We start from the raw sequence: 12,838 nt of genomic DNA, 5'->3' as shown, positions 1-12,838 counted from the left end.
TTGCACACACACTCACAAAATCAAGTGTACATGGGTTAAGTTTATATGTTCAGAGCATTTGCCTAGCTGAGCTGTAGCCTGTGCACTGGGGAAGCTTAAAGCAATCTGCCGCCTCTGCCAAAATCAGCCAAGCACTGACTGTACAGTAACACAAAGGACGGTGAAGAACACCTGCCGGGATGACGAAGATGGCCGGCGGCCAAGACAACATATGGTCCCCATTCTGGGCCTAATGAAGACAACCTGACATAAATATTGTACAAAACGGCCCACTCTGGGGACCTGCGCCATCCCGTTGCCGTGTTGCTGCCATTGAAATAAACATTAGATAATCCTTTCGATTTTGAAAGAATGCGGTACAAAAAAAAAAAAAACAGAATTGTGGCTATAATGCTGCTCGTTTATTATATAACAATACGGCAACTCGAAAGCGTAAACATCTCCTTCTCCTTTGAAGCCTACAGGTAAAAAAAAAAAATAAATAAAGCACATAGTCCACCGCTGCGGAATGAAATGATTTTTTTCTGCTGTAAACAAGCACAATTTCACAAGCCTCACAAGGTGTACAAAGTGTCAGAACATATTCACATTAAAGCAAAGCCTCAGTAAGATGAAAGGCTTACCGATCTGCTGACTCTTTGTCTCACAAAACACAAACATCAATCTAGCAGCACACAGTTAATTAAGTAAACAAGATGAATAAAGGAAAATTGTTCATTCATGATCTTCAAAAGAACAACTTGGGGAAAAAAAAAGCACAATTCAGATAACATTTTAGGCCTTAATTTGATTTGCAGTCTACAAATCCTCCAAAACTACTACACTTCCAGATGTTGTGAATGTCTTGTTCTTTTACTCAAACTGATATTTGATATTACTTTCTGGGGCCTTGCAGATGTCTCCATGCATCATAAAAAACATGCATAACAAACATAAATCCAGCTATTCTGTGACTTGTTAGATAACATGAGTGAATAACTAGAATGAAGACCAAAAAACCCACCAGACAGGATGAGTTTAAGGAGGATTAGGTTCTTTAAAAAATTTCAGACTTTCAACATCCCCTGTTGAAACTCATTTGAAGACGGAAAGAGTATATCGCAACTGAAAACCCATCAAGACTTGACATATTGTGACAGTCTAGGGAAGAAGGTCATTAATTAGAGAAATACAGCTTAGAATCTCAAGATAAGCCTGGAACTTTTTTTTTCCACAGATGCACACCACACTGTTCAGATTTTCAGTCGCTTCCACTTCACAATCAAACAAAACGTCGTGTTGCTCGGTCACATGAAAAGCTAGCAAAACTCATTAAAACTTGTGGTTTTACCCAAACGAAATGCTAAAAGAGGAAGGGAATAGCACTGAAAATCACAGACCAAAAACAGCATTTGCTGTAATGGTGTTTGCTGCTAAACGTGTGTTCTTGCTGTGATCCATGTGGAGCCTTGTGGACATTTACAGACACAGATTGTTAGATAACCCTCTGACAAAGAAACTCTGGCCAGAGAGATAATAACCTGGACCACAGACAGTATAATAGCTTCCCCCTGTGAGGGAATGTTGTCCTACCAGTTCACAGTCCTCCACTCTCACTATTTATAGTTCACCATAATTAATACGCTGTAATTGAAGTCTGTGAGGAGTGCTTTACACAGAGTGCTAGCCTCAAAGGCCCTTTGCTCCTACAAGGAAAAGGAATTCAAGCAAAGATATGAAATGAGGGTTGTCACATCTGTCCAATCTCATATCTGTGGACATTTCTCCCTAAATTTCCTTCTAATTCTGTTAACATCCATGACTGATCTTCTGCCTTGAGCTATGTATTATACATGCAGCACAGAGAGCACTAAAAGATGCTGTTAATGCCTGCTGTCATTTCATAAAGACAAAGACTGAAAATATTAATAATCATCTAATCTCTGATCTAATCTCTTGCTTCCAGTTTCATCGCTCAAACCGAATTACGCCATTGGCACACTGGGATCCATGTTTTGCATGCTCCAGTCATAATTCCCCAGACTTTTCAAGCCACTCAATTTACCAGTTTCGTATTAGAGCTCGGGCTCTAATCTGTTCATTTGGGAAAGAATCCCAAAGTCTTTTCTGATAACGAATGGCGTTTTGGTGCAGATATGACGTTTCTCATAAGTGGGTGTTGTCCTCTTTATTGCATGCTAATGATCCACAGCATTCTGCTAATCAGTCAATTAATCACCATCTTGTGAATTTAATCTCATACTTAAGCGCCGCTCCATGTAATGGGCTTTAAACAATCAAATCCGCACTTGGATTACAACTTAGGCTAATTCTGGCGCTGTACTCATATGCTGGGCCTGCTCTGCCTGACCATAAATCAAGATGCTTTTCAGATACCCAGTTATTTTCCTGCTCTGCACTCAAGGGCACCAATCAAAATTGTCACAAGGCACTACAAAAGATGCATTTTCTCTGGATCTATTAGTGTACACAGTGGGCTTTTTAAATGATGGGGTTGCCTGATGAAAGATAACCTCTCAAAAATCACATTCAAAGAGGCCAATTTTCCTTCAGTGATTTCACGCTGCAGGTCTGAAAACAAACTCATGTTTATTCATCACATACTTAAAACACTCGCACGGCGAGCTCGGTTCGCCGTGATGGGAAAGAAGTAGAAGTCTCCAAATACCAGACATAGACATAGCGGCGGAGCAATTTACAGCACACGCTTCCGCTTATTGCATTTGACCTAAACTAAAGCCACAATGAAGTTAATCAATGCTGCTAAAAGGTTAGCAATTGTTCTAAAATGTTCAGAAACTCAGGAGGGTTTTGTACTTGAGGGGCTAACAATTCAGGCTTGTGGGGGTTTTTTGGGGGTTTTTTTTTATTTCATTGTTACACTTTTCAGGGGGGAAAAAGAAACTTTCTAATGTAGTGTTCTTTATGAATAAGCTGGATAACATCTTGTAGAATGATGTTACACAGGGAATTAAGTGCAGATTAAGGAGATCTAAATATAAGACTTAAAAACACAATTTCAAGGGTAAAAGAAGACAAAGGTATGTACATATGTGTGTGTATGGGACGGAAGTGCATCAGAAAATCCCAAAACAGAAAGAGTATGAAGCAGAAAAAGTAAACCAGGGAACATATATACTAGCAAGAGTGATTATTGGATAGAAAATAGGTGTGTGATTACTGATATGGTGCAGCTGTGAGGGATCAGGAGGCAGAGGAAACTAATAAGGAGGAGATAATTATAACATTCTGCAGATTTGTTCAAAAACAACATGTTTTTCTGGCATGTAGCAAATCTGCTATGTTTATCTGTCTGAATAATGCATATGTGTGTGTGTGTGTGTGTGTGTGTGTGTGTGTGTGTGTGTGTGTGTGTGGTGTGTATAAAATGCATCACTTGTTCTTGTGTCTTGTAGGATGGGGTTTCATTTTCAGGCCAATGGAAGAAAAGTTGTATTTGTTTACATATTGTTGGCTATGTGCTAATGTAGTCGACTGAAACTTTTGTGTTGTCTTTATTTTTCCATTCTTTCTATGCAACAGTCTCAGTGGATGCCTCACTGTGCTGCCATGACCTGTTTTTTTATGTGTTTGTCAGCAAGCTGCAGAGGGGAGACAAAGGACTCCTTTCCATATTCACAGATGCCACAACAATAAACATGCAGAGATGTTGAGTTATCTTTATTCTGATGAATAAGGCAATTAATCACAATAAATAATTTAAAAAAAACATATATATCCATTGGTGAGTAAAGAGTTTGTAGAGTTTTAATTGAACCCTGGAGGAAGACCATCAGTGCAGTCAGATGGCGCCACGACAGCAGGAGCTGATGTTATACTGACAGTTGTAGCTACTGATTTAGGCTGAAAGTGTCAGATGGGAAGCTGGGATTGTCTGCTGTCAGTGGGTTTTATTTAAGTAGTTGTGGCTGAAGCCGAGAGGTGGGGGTTGGTAAACTTCTCAACTGCAGCCGCAGCATTTCTGCAGACTTAGTTCCACACATTAATATTCTGCACGAGGACATGTTTAAAACAACACTGTGTTCATTCAGTACACACATGTGCCAAACTGAAAGGGCTTTACTCAAAAAGTCTTGCATATATATATACACACATATGTATATCCTCACTACTGAGCGCCCCTGAGTATAAGCCAACAGGTGTCCATGTTGTAACAAGATATTTACACAAAAAGGGTTTTCTAACTTTTAGTTATGAGTTACATATCGGTAACATTCACAAAAAATATTTATATGTTTCTTTTTTCTTTTTTTTTTACTGCCATGGAAGCATAACAAATTAAATATTCAATAGCCCACCAATGGGCTAAGAGTGAAGTCAAGAGTTATATTACCCATGTAAAATAAAATTTCCCAACTGAAAAGACAGTGAGTACTCTGAAATGGGTTTAATTATGTTGGACTTGTGTTCCTGTTTAATGTTTAAATCATGTTTAATGCCTTATGATTTGTAGGGTGTTGCTACCCAGATACTTGGAATCCCATCGTCTCAGTGTGGGATGGTTATCATCACTTCCTGAACTTTTGTTATATTTGCATCCCAGGAGCAAATATGACAAAACAGACGTGCTATGGTGAACGCAGCATTTGTGTTTATTTCAGGTTTTGCTATAATCAAAATGAGGTCACTATTATTGCAGTGATTAGCTGCTGAAACTTAAGCCTCACAATGTTCTCGGCTGTGGTACAGGCTTATTAAGTTTTTAGAGCTTCATTATTCTTACAGTACAACGAGAAACACTAGAATAGGCTGAAGGAAACCAATTGGATTGCCAGGCACTAAGTTAAAGAGAATATTGCATATTAAATTATGTTTCTATCTGGGTCACTACATTAACTAAATTACCCTAATTGCTCTTTTTCTGGAGTGGAAGAATATTTTTGGATTTCTACATTAAGGAAGTTTTCAAAGTGACTTTATTTAACCAGAGTTTGTAGGATTACTGCCCGGGCTTTTCAGAGTGTTACATTTATATCTTGATTTAAATGGTATCTAGGCTGACATAAACGTTAATGTGATTCATAAGTGTTTAGCCGGAGGGATCCGGCGACAGCAGGAGTCGGCAGAACAGAGCAGAACGACAAGTTCTGGTTTCTGCTAAAGTAAAGCACATTTGAACAGAAGGAGATGTTTCTGCTCTTTTAATACAGTTAACATTCCTGTTACTCAGCCCCAATCTGTGTTCATGCTAATGTTTGCACATGCCGTTTTATTTATGGATGAGGCCAATGCCCAAGGTGGGTTCCTGCTGGGCATTCAGCACCTGGCATGTGTTGGCTGTTTTTTTTTCTTTCTTTTTTTTCTTTTTTTGTTAGAGACAAAAAAATTTGAGATGCCCTTTGAGTCATCTCAAATCTTTTCTACAATTTCTACATGGATTTAAATCTACATGGCATTCCTTATTTCTATGATTAACAATGCAACTTGATATTTCGTATTAAAACTGATTTTTTTTATTGTGCGACAGGAAGCCCACATTTGATTTAATGCTCTTTCAATAATAGTTTTAAACCCATATTTTTGTTATTTAGCATTGAATGTCTTTTTTTTTTTTACCAGCAGAATGAAGGCATCAAAGTTCACAAATCTCCATTTACCACAGGAAAATACTTTCTAGATTTAATAAGATTGTGTTAAAAACAACTACTCATTAGCATGAGATCTTAATAGCCATAAAAAGTTTTACTTTTCACCCTTTTTCAGTGTGAGAACACGGTACTGCAATAAAACACAAATTAATTTTTGCCATGAGTACCAATAAACGTGGCAGTGACTGAACATACTGCAATTATGGTCTCCTATATTCAGATTGGAAGCTGCCCAAGACTAACTAAAAATATTATCAGGAAATGAACACATGGCCAACATTGAAACCCATTTTTCTGCCAAGTAATATTGAAAAAGGGAAATACGTGTTCTGAGTAGTTAGCTGCTGTATGAGACTTGAAAATTGGGTTCCTGTAAGTTCTTCTAATAAGTCCTCTATTAATTTAAGAGCCGGAATTAAACGGCAACGCATTAGAGTGAATATATTGGCATTGCCATGGGAGCCTATTAAGCCATGCATCCAGATGTCACATGACACATCACAGACAATAGAGTGGTAATGACATCCTGAAGCAGTGTTACGTGAGCAATATGTTCTGTCCCATCAATAGTGAAACAGGCCACGTTTGAGCCGAGCTGACACATTACTTTGCTTCTCATATATGGGCCGTTGGCAATGAAACTGTGTTATATGGCCCAGTAGTGCTGACAGGTTTCTTTCTCCCTCCTCCCCCCCTTTCCCTTCCTCATTTCTCCCTCCTGTAGGCTGTGGAGAGGCAGGCACGTGGCACGAGGAAGGAGGCAGGATGGATCTTCAGCCCAGAGCAAGAGCCTCCCCCCGGGGAAGCCAGCATCAGACGCAAGGCCTCACGGGCCGTTGACCTGCTGTCTCCTTGATTTATGGCGGCTGGGGGCTTCTGGCCACTGCAGCCTCCTCTCCCTTCTCTCCTCCATTTCCCTCCTTACACACTGCAGAAGCACGAGGAGATACACACACTGCACCGCCGTCTGCAGGGGGATCCGAAGAGGGATTTCTCATACATGCAGAGCTGCCGTGCCCACATATCCACTTTTTCCTACACGGTTTCATCCAAAAAGAAACGCCTCCATAAACGTTCCAACACTGCGGCACCGTGTCCCGACATCCCATCACAAGTCAATTAGAGCGAGACAGCTCTGAGAGCGTCCCTCATTTGACTGTGTGCGGATTACAATCAGTCATGGTGAGTTGGGTGTGGAGCCCCTCGGTGTAGCTGCTGCTGGGAGGCCGGGCCGGATCAATGGAAGTGCGCTGACTGACAAGAGGAGGCTCCTGTTTTCACTTGGCCTGAGAGGATTCAGCAGCCAGCATATCTCCACAGAAAGCCCCACTTCCAAACCGCAATAATCGTCCTTTATGTTCCACCGTGGCACTCACTTAAAGTGGTATTTTATCCTCAGCCCTGCTTTATTTTGACTGTTTGCTTCAGTCAAAGCACCTTAAATACCTTTTATCCTCCAGCCTGTGAGGTTTGGAGTCTCCACAGTGCACATCAGCTTCTACTTTATTTCCTTTTTTTACTTTTGAAAGCTGTAGCTTGAGGGTGAGAGCCAGTTGGTGCCCTCACCATGGTTTTGCCGCCCCCAGATAAACGCCACGTGTGCCTGACCACCATTGTCATCATGACGAGCATGGCCTTCATGGACGCCTACCTGGTGGAGCAAAACCAGGGTCCCAGGAAGATTGGCGTGTGCATCATAGTGCTGGTCGGGGACGTTTGTTTCCTCATTGTGCTACGCTACGTGGCGGTGTGGGTCGGCGCCGAGGTGCGCACGGCCCGACGAGGATACGCCATGATCCTATGGTTTCTCTACATCTTTGTCCTGGAGATTAAACTCTACTTTGTCTTCCAGAATTGCAAGGCTGACAGGAAGAGTCTGGAGACAGTGGCACGGAAAGCTTTGACGTTGCTATTATCTGTGTGCGTGCCAGGTTTGTACTTGGTTCTCGTGGCTCTGGATAGCATGGAATATGTGAGAACTTTCCGCAAGAAGGAGGACATGAGAAGCCGGTTGTTCTGGGTTGCTCTGGACCTGCTGGACCTGCTCGACATTCAAGCCAACCTGTGGGAGCCCCAGCGGACAGGTCTGCCCATCTGGGCGGAAGGCCTGATGTTCTTCTACTGCTACATCCTGCTGCTCATCCTGCCCTGCGTGTCCCTCAGCGAGATCAGCATGCAGGGCGAGCACATGTCGCCTCAGAAGATGATGCTGTACCCGGTCCTCAGCCTGGTCACCATAAATGTCGTCACCATCCTCATACGTGGCGTCAACATGGTGCTGTTCCAGGACAGCCGCGTCTCCACCATCTTCGTCGGCAAGAACGTGGTGGCCATCGCCACCAAGGCCTCCACCTTCTTGGAGTACCGCAAACAGGTGAAGGAGTTTCCCCACCCGCAGAACGCCATGGCTCTGGAGCTGCAGCAGAACTCCGTCGCCCACACGCAAACGCTGCCTAACGCCACGAGTCTGCCGCACGAACCTTCACCGGCGCAGGATGTTATAGACACATGACCGCCAGTGCCAGATTTCGTCCCCTTTGAAACAGACTGAGAGCTTCAGCAGAGAAGGAGAGCAGGGGGATGGAGAAATCAGCTGCATGACAGGATGAAGTTCTGCTCCTTGTCAAGCTCTTCTCAACCGCAGTGAATCAAGAAAAGAGATTTTTAGCAACACCTGCCTGTCAGAAAATTCTGTGAACCTACACTTGACTCTTAAGTGAAGCGCGCAGACTAAATCAGAACATTTTTAAATTGTGCTGTTGTGTTTTTAACTGTCTAACATATTTTAAAAGTTCTAACTTTACTAAGAAGACATCTCCAAACTGTGCAGCCCTGTGGCATTTTGTTCTGTAAAACGGACAGTTGGTTCCCTTTCAGTGAGTAGCTTGTATTTTTTTATTTTTTTCTTTTATGTCACTTTTTTGACAGTGCATCTGTGGCATTTCCTTTATATTCCAGCAAAGGACAAAGCACTCAGTGTGAAGCAGAGATGGAGAGGGAGAGCAGAGAGTGACAAAAAAAATCTGTCATGATGCGCTCTCTGCAGCGTGCACGCGCAAGGTCGGCGGCTTTCTGTGTTTTCTTCAGCAGGAAAAAAAAAAACAAAAAAAAAAAACAGAGCTATGTAAAGGCTGCCATTTAGGTGCTTTACAATCACACGTCTGATGAGAACAGCAGCACTCGGCGGTGTAACACCAAACGTATTTAGCAGAGCAAGCGTTAAAGTGCTGGCACATCTGACGGAAACACGCTGGAACTTTAAGTGGAAAGCTGTTGCTGGGTGTCATTATCTGCAGACGAAATGAAATATGTTGATGTCAAAAAGAGAACAAAATGGCAGCGGTAAAGATTACTCTCTTTTTTTGTTTGTTTTCTGTACTGTACATTCCTCAACAAAAAAAAAAAAAGTATTTCAAGTTTTGAAGGCTGACAGAGCAGAACTCAGAGAAAGAAGAGACAAAATAAAATTTAACAATGTAGAAAAAGAAACTGAAGAAGTTTTTCAGTTTATTATTATTATTATTATTATTATTATTATTATTATTATTATTATTATTATAGTATGTACATTCTTTACATGTTGGAGACCAATAATGTTTTAATAAAAATATAAATAAAATGATATTAATAATAACAGAACTGTTTCTTCCTCTCTATCTGATTGTCTATTATAATTAATTGTTTTTTTCTAAGTAACAACTTCACCAACAGCAATGCAACCTATAATTGATCGCTCATCTGCTTTGCACACCCCCCCCCTCCACATCGTGGTGCATAAATATTTAGATGTAGCAGCATTCTCCTGGTTTGTCCTACAGGGTTATTTCTCTCTGCCTGAGGCTTAATATTTTCAGAACGGAGGCAACAAATTCATGTTTAAAATTAGATAAAAATGCATGAACCTTTCCTCGCTTTGTCCCCCTTTTTTTGTCCCAGTTCTCATTATCACCTTCCCAGTTGCTTTGTTATTCTGTTAACAGTAATCTTCTCTGGTCTGTCTCCGTACCAAATCTAACTTTTTTTTTTTCCTTTGTTCCCCAGGGAATGAGTTGCCTCCAGATTTTCACAGTTTTGTAATAACATCCTAGAAGGAGGCAGAGAGGTCAAGTCACACGAGGGAAACCACTTTGCAGCCATCAGAAACGAGAGAAACAAAAGTTAATTGTTGATCTCAGCTCAAAGAGAAGCTGTCAGGTGCTGAAGGAGTCGCCTCTATTAACAACACGGGTCAGAGGAAAAACATGCAATTGAGGGGGGGGGAGAACAGGCAGTCCCTTGAAAAAAAAAAACGTGTTCTAAATGCTAATTTTCTTCTAGTTTTCATTAGAGTGCTTTGCAAACTTTTCCACATTTTGTCTCAACACAAACCTGTGATACAGTAGTCTTGATTGGGATGTTATATGATACACCAACACAAAAGCAGTATATATCTGTGATGTGAGAGAGAAAGGATGCAAAAAAATGATTGGTTTCTTTTTTTTGTTTAAAAAAAAAATATATATATATCTATCTATCTATATATATATATATATATATATATATATATATATATATATATATATATATATATATATATATATATATCTCAGCCACCTGAACTAATGTTTTTTTTTTTGTCTTTTTTTTTTTTTACAATTAAAGATGCAATTTTGAAGTATATCTCCTGAATATTTACATGTCTAAAGCCTGAAAGTTTATTTATTAATTACTAATTACTCTCTGAAAAAACCTCAAGCCCAGTCAGATTGCTTTTTGCACACAAAGTCATAAAGGTTAATTTTGGTCTCATTTGACCTGAGAACATTTGGACACGTTTGCTTTGTCCCTGGGAAACATGAACCTGAACTTTCCATGGATTTTTTTTTAAACAGTTTTTTTCTCGTCTCTCTTCCACAAAGGCCAGATTTGTGGAGTGCATGACTTGTATCTGTTCAGTCCAGCTCTCCCAGAGTTAAACATGCCGTCCGAGCTGCTTCTCAGATGCTCTCCCTTCACTCTAATACTGAGATTAAATTACCCAAATGTCAACTCTATTTACTCATTACAAGGACTTCATAAGGCAACTGGTTGCATTGCACTGTTATGCATTACTTTGTATTGTAAAACGTGGAAAAAGTTAAGGAGTTATGAACACTTTTCCACGTCAGTAGATGCTCTCATAGAGCATTCAGGTGGGGCATTGCAGCTTTCTGTGATCAGATGGTGAGCATCCAAACTTAGAGAGTAATCCAAACATTCTGAGGCATACAGTGAGGGTGTGCATACATAATCATACTGATCCAGGCGCTATGAGCTTCTGTTGCCTGGAGTTAGTTTTTTATTTTTCATGAGTCTCACTGCAACTCTTCCCAAAACGCCATGCGCCTGTCAAGTTTCTTCCGACTCGGTGTGAAGTATACCTGGAAGCTGTCGTCGCGTAGCTGCAACTCCTGAGCGAACCTAAACTCTTCCTAACTCTGAGGATATTATAAACCCGCACCCTTTTCAGCTGCTGCTTGTCTCATTTTTCTCATCATCGTCGGGTAGAAGAAACCCGAATCCTTTCATCTGACAGCCTGACAGATGCATCCTGTTTTCTACTCTGCAGCTGGAAAACCTGGCCACTTCCTGAATTTATTTATTTTTTTCAAATCTGAGTGTGTTGTGTGCCTGCATCTTTTCCATGGGTCTGATACACTTAATCCAGCATAAAGGCTTCATCAGTGAATCCTTCTGCTGCTGATTCCAGGCAATGAATAACAAATATGTGCATTTAAAATAGTGCTGATTTAAGTGCTTGATGTTATAAGGTAGAGGTAATTACAAAAGTTCACAAGATAATCAATTTTGCAAAAATAAAATAAATAAATAAAGCAATCAGAACCAGACCAGCACACAAAATCAAAGATCATTCAGTTTCCTGGCAGCAACAAGTATCACACAGGTGCATCCTCAGCCCGAATTTACTCAGCCAATTGTTGGATAAAATATTTTCTACATTTTTTTTTTTTTTTTTTAATGAGAGCGATTTAATATCAAGCTGTAATTGTGCCAAAGGTTTACTAATGGGAACAGTTACTTTTTTGCAACTTGCTAAGACATATTAATCCAAACATTTCTGAGTATGTATAGAAGGTGAAACATATTCCCCCACTTGGATGCTTTAACTTTTTTTTATTGCTTTTGTAAACCAATCATAACAAAATTGGGCTTTTTGACAAAAAGAATTGCAGACAAAACCCCTTAGAAAACTGATTTCTATCAAATAATTTAGAAAGCTAAACATAAAATAAGTGATTTCATAAATATTCAGCAGACATCCAGCCATTACTAAACTCACACTAAGTTGAATGGAGATCACCTGAGATAAGATAAGTAGCTCTAGAAGCTCTATTCACTGGTTGATCAGGATTCCTGGCCTCTACATGTAGTTTTTTTTTAACACAAAACTTTACAATAATTCAGATTTGTTCATCAAGGCTTTTTTTTTTGTTGTTTTTAAATTTCAACATCTATGTGGAACAGTTCCAATGAAACTCCAAATCAGGGGTCCCCAAGCTACGGCCCACGGGCTGGATCCAGCCCGCCTCCTCATTTGGTCTGGCCCCTTGAACAATACTGGATCCAGCCCGCCTCCTCATTTGGTCCGGCCCCCTGAACAACACCAGAGAGCATTCAGTGTTTATTTCCATATATATGTGGATTTTTCTTCAACCACCAGGGGGGCTCTTGAGCAGATATGAAACTTAGTTTCCCTCAATGGAATATATACTAGTCAGTACCAGTCACCGTTTCGCTCACGGTTTTTTTCCATTTGCATTCTGGGTAAAAATCCATCTACAAACGTGAATGTGTCGTCGGCAGTAATCCAGCCCCCCGCCCCCGGTCCGCAGTTTCACTCTCCCTCCACTACTACAACACACGCCCGTGTAAAACTCATTAATCTACTTAACCGCTAAGTCAGGATGCCATATAACTGTTAATAACAAAGTGTATGATGATCTACGTCATGATCCTATGTTGCTGATTAAATAAAATCATATGGTAATGACAACGTATACATGTCTGAGCTAAGCGTATGACTATCTGACAATGTATGCTGATCTGACAGAACACCGGCCCCCGACCAGAAAAGGGAACAGTCATGTGGCCCTCGCAGGAAAAAGTTTGGGGACCCCTGTTCCAAATGAATAAGACATTTATGTGTGAGTGCATGTAAATCTCTGCGTGTAAATCATCAGATACAGTGG

General features: G+C 40.6%; 1 protein-coding gene across 1 annotated transcript in view; it reads left to right on the top strand.

Moving 5' to 3' along the window:
• tmem121ab (transmembrane protein 121Ab) overlaps nt 1–9,066 on the top strand; it is a 63,130-nt gene extending 54,064 nt beyond the window's left edge. Inside the window, exon 2 of the mRNA XM_015057712.1 lies at nt 6,334–9,066. Within this exon, the coding sequence (XP_014913198.1) occupies nt 7,177–8,121 (945 nt within the window). The 5' untranslated portion in view covers nt 6,334–7,176 and the 3' untranslated portion in view covers nt 8,122–9,066. The remainder of the gene's footprint in view (nt 1–6,333) is intronic.
• The last annotated feature ends 3,772 nt before the right edge of the window (nt 9,067–12,838 follow it).

The sequence above is a fragment of the Poecilia latipinna genome, unplaced genomic scaffold, assembly GCF_001443285.1.
Source record: "Poecilia latipinna isolate Pla-1442-1.1 unplaced genomic scaffold, P_latipinna-1.0 Scaffold61, whole genome shotgun sequence".
NCBI classification, from domain to species: Eukaryota; Metazoa; Chordata; class Actinopteri; order Cyprinodontiformes; family Poeciliidae; genus Poecilia; species Poecilia latipinna.
The sequence above is the reverse complement of the archived record's forward strand: the minus strand, read 5'-3'. Positions and strand labels throughout refer to the sequence as shown.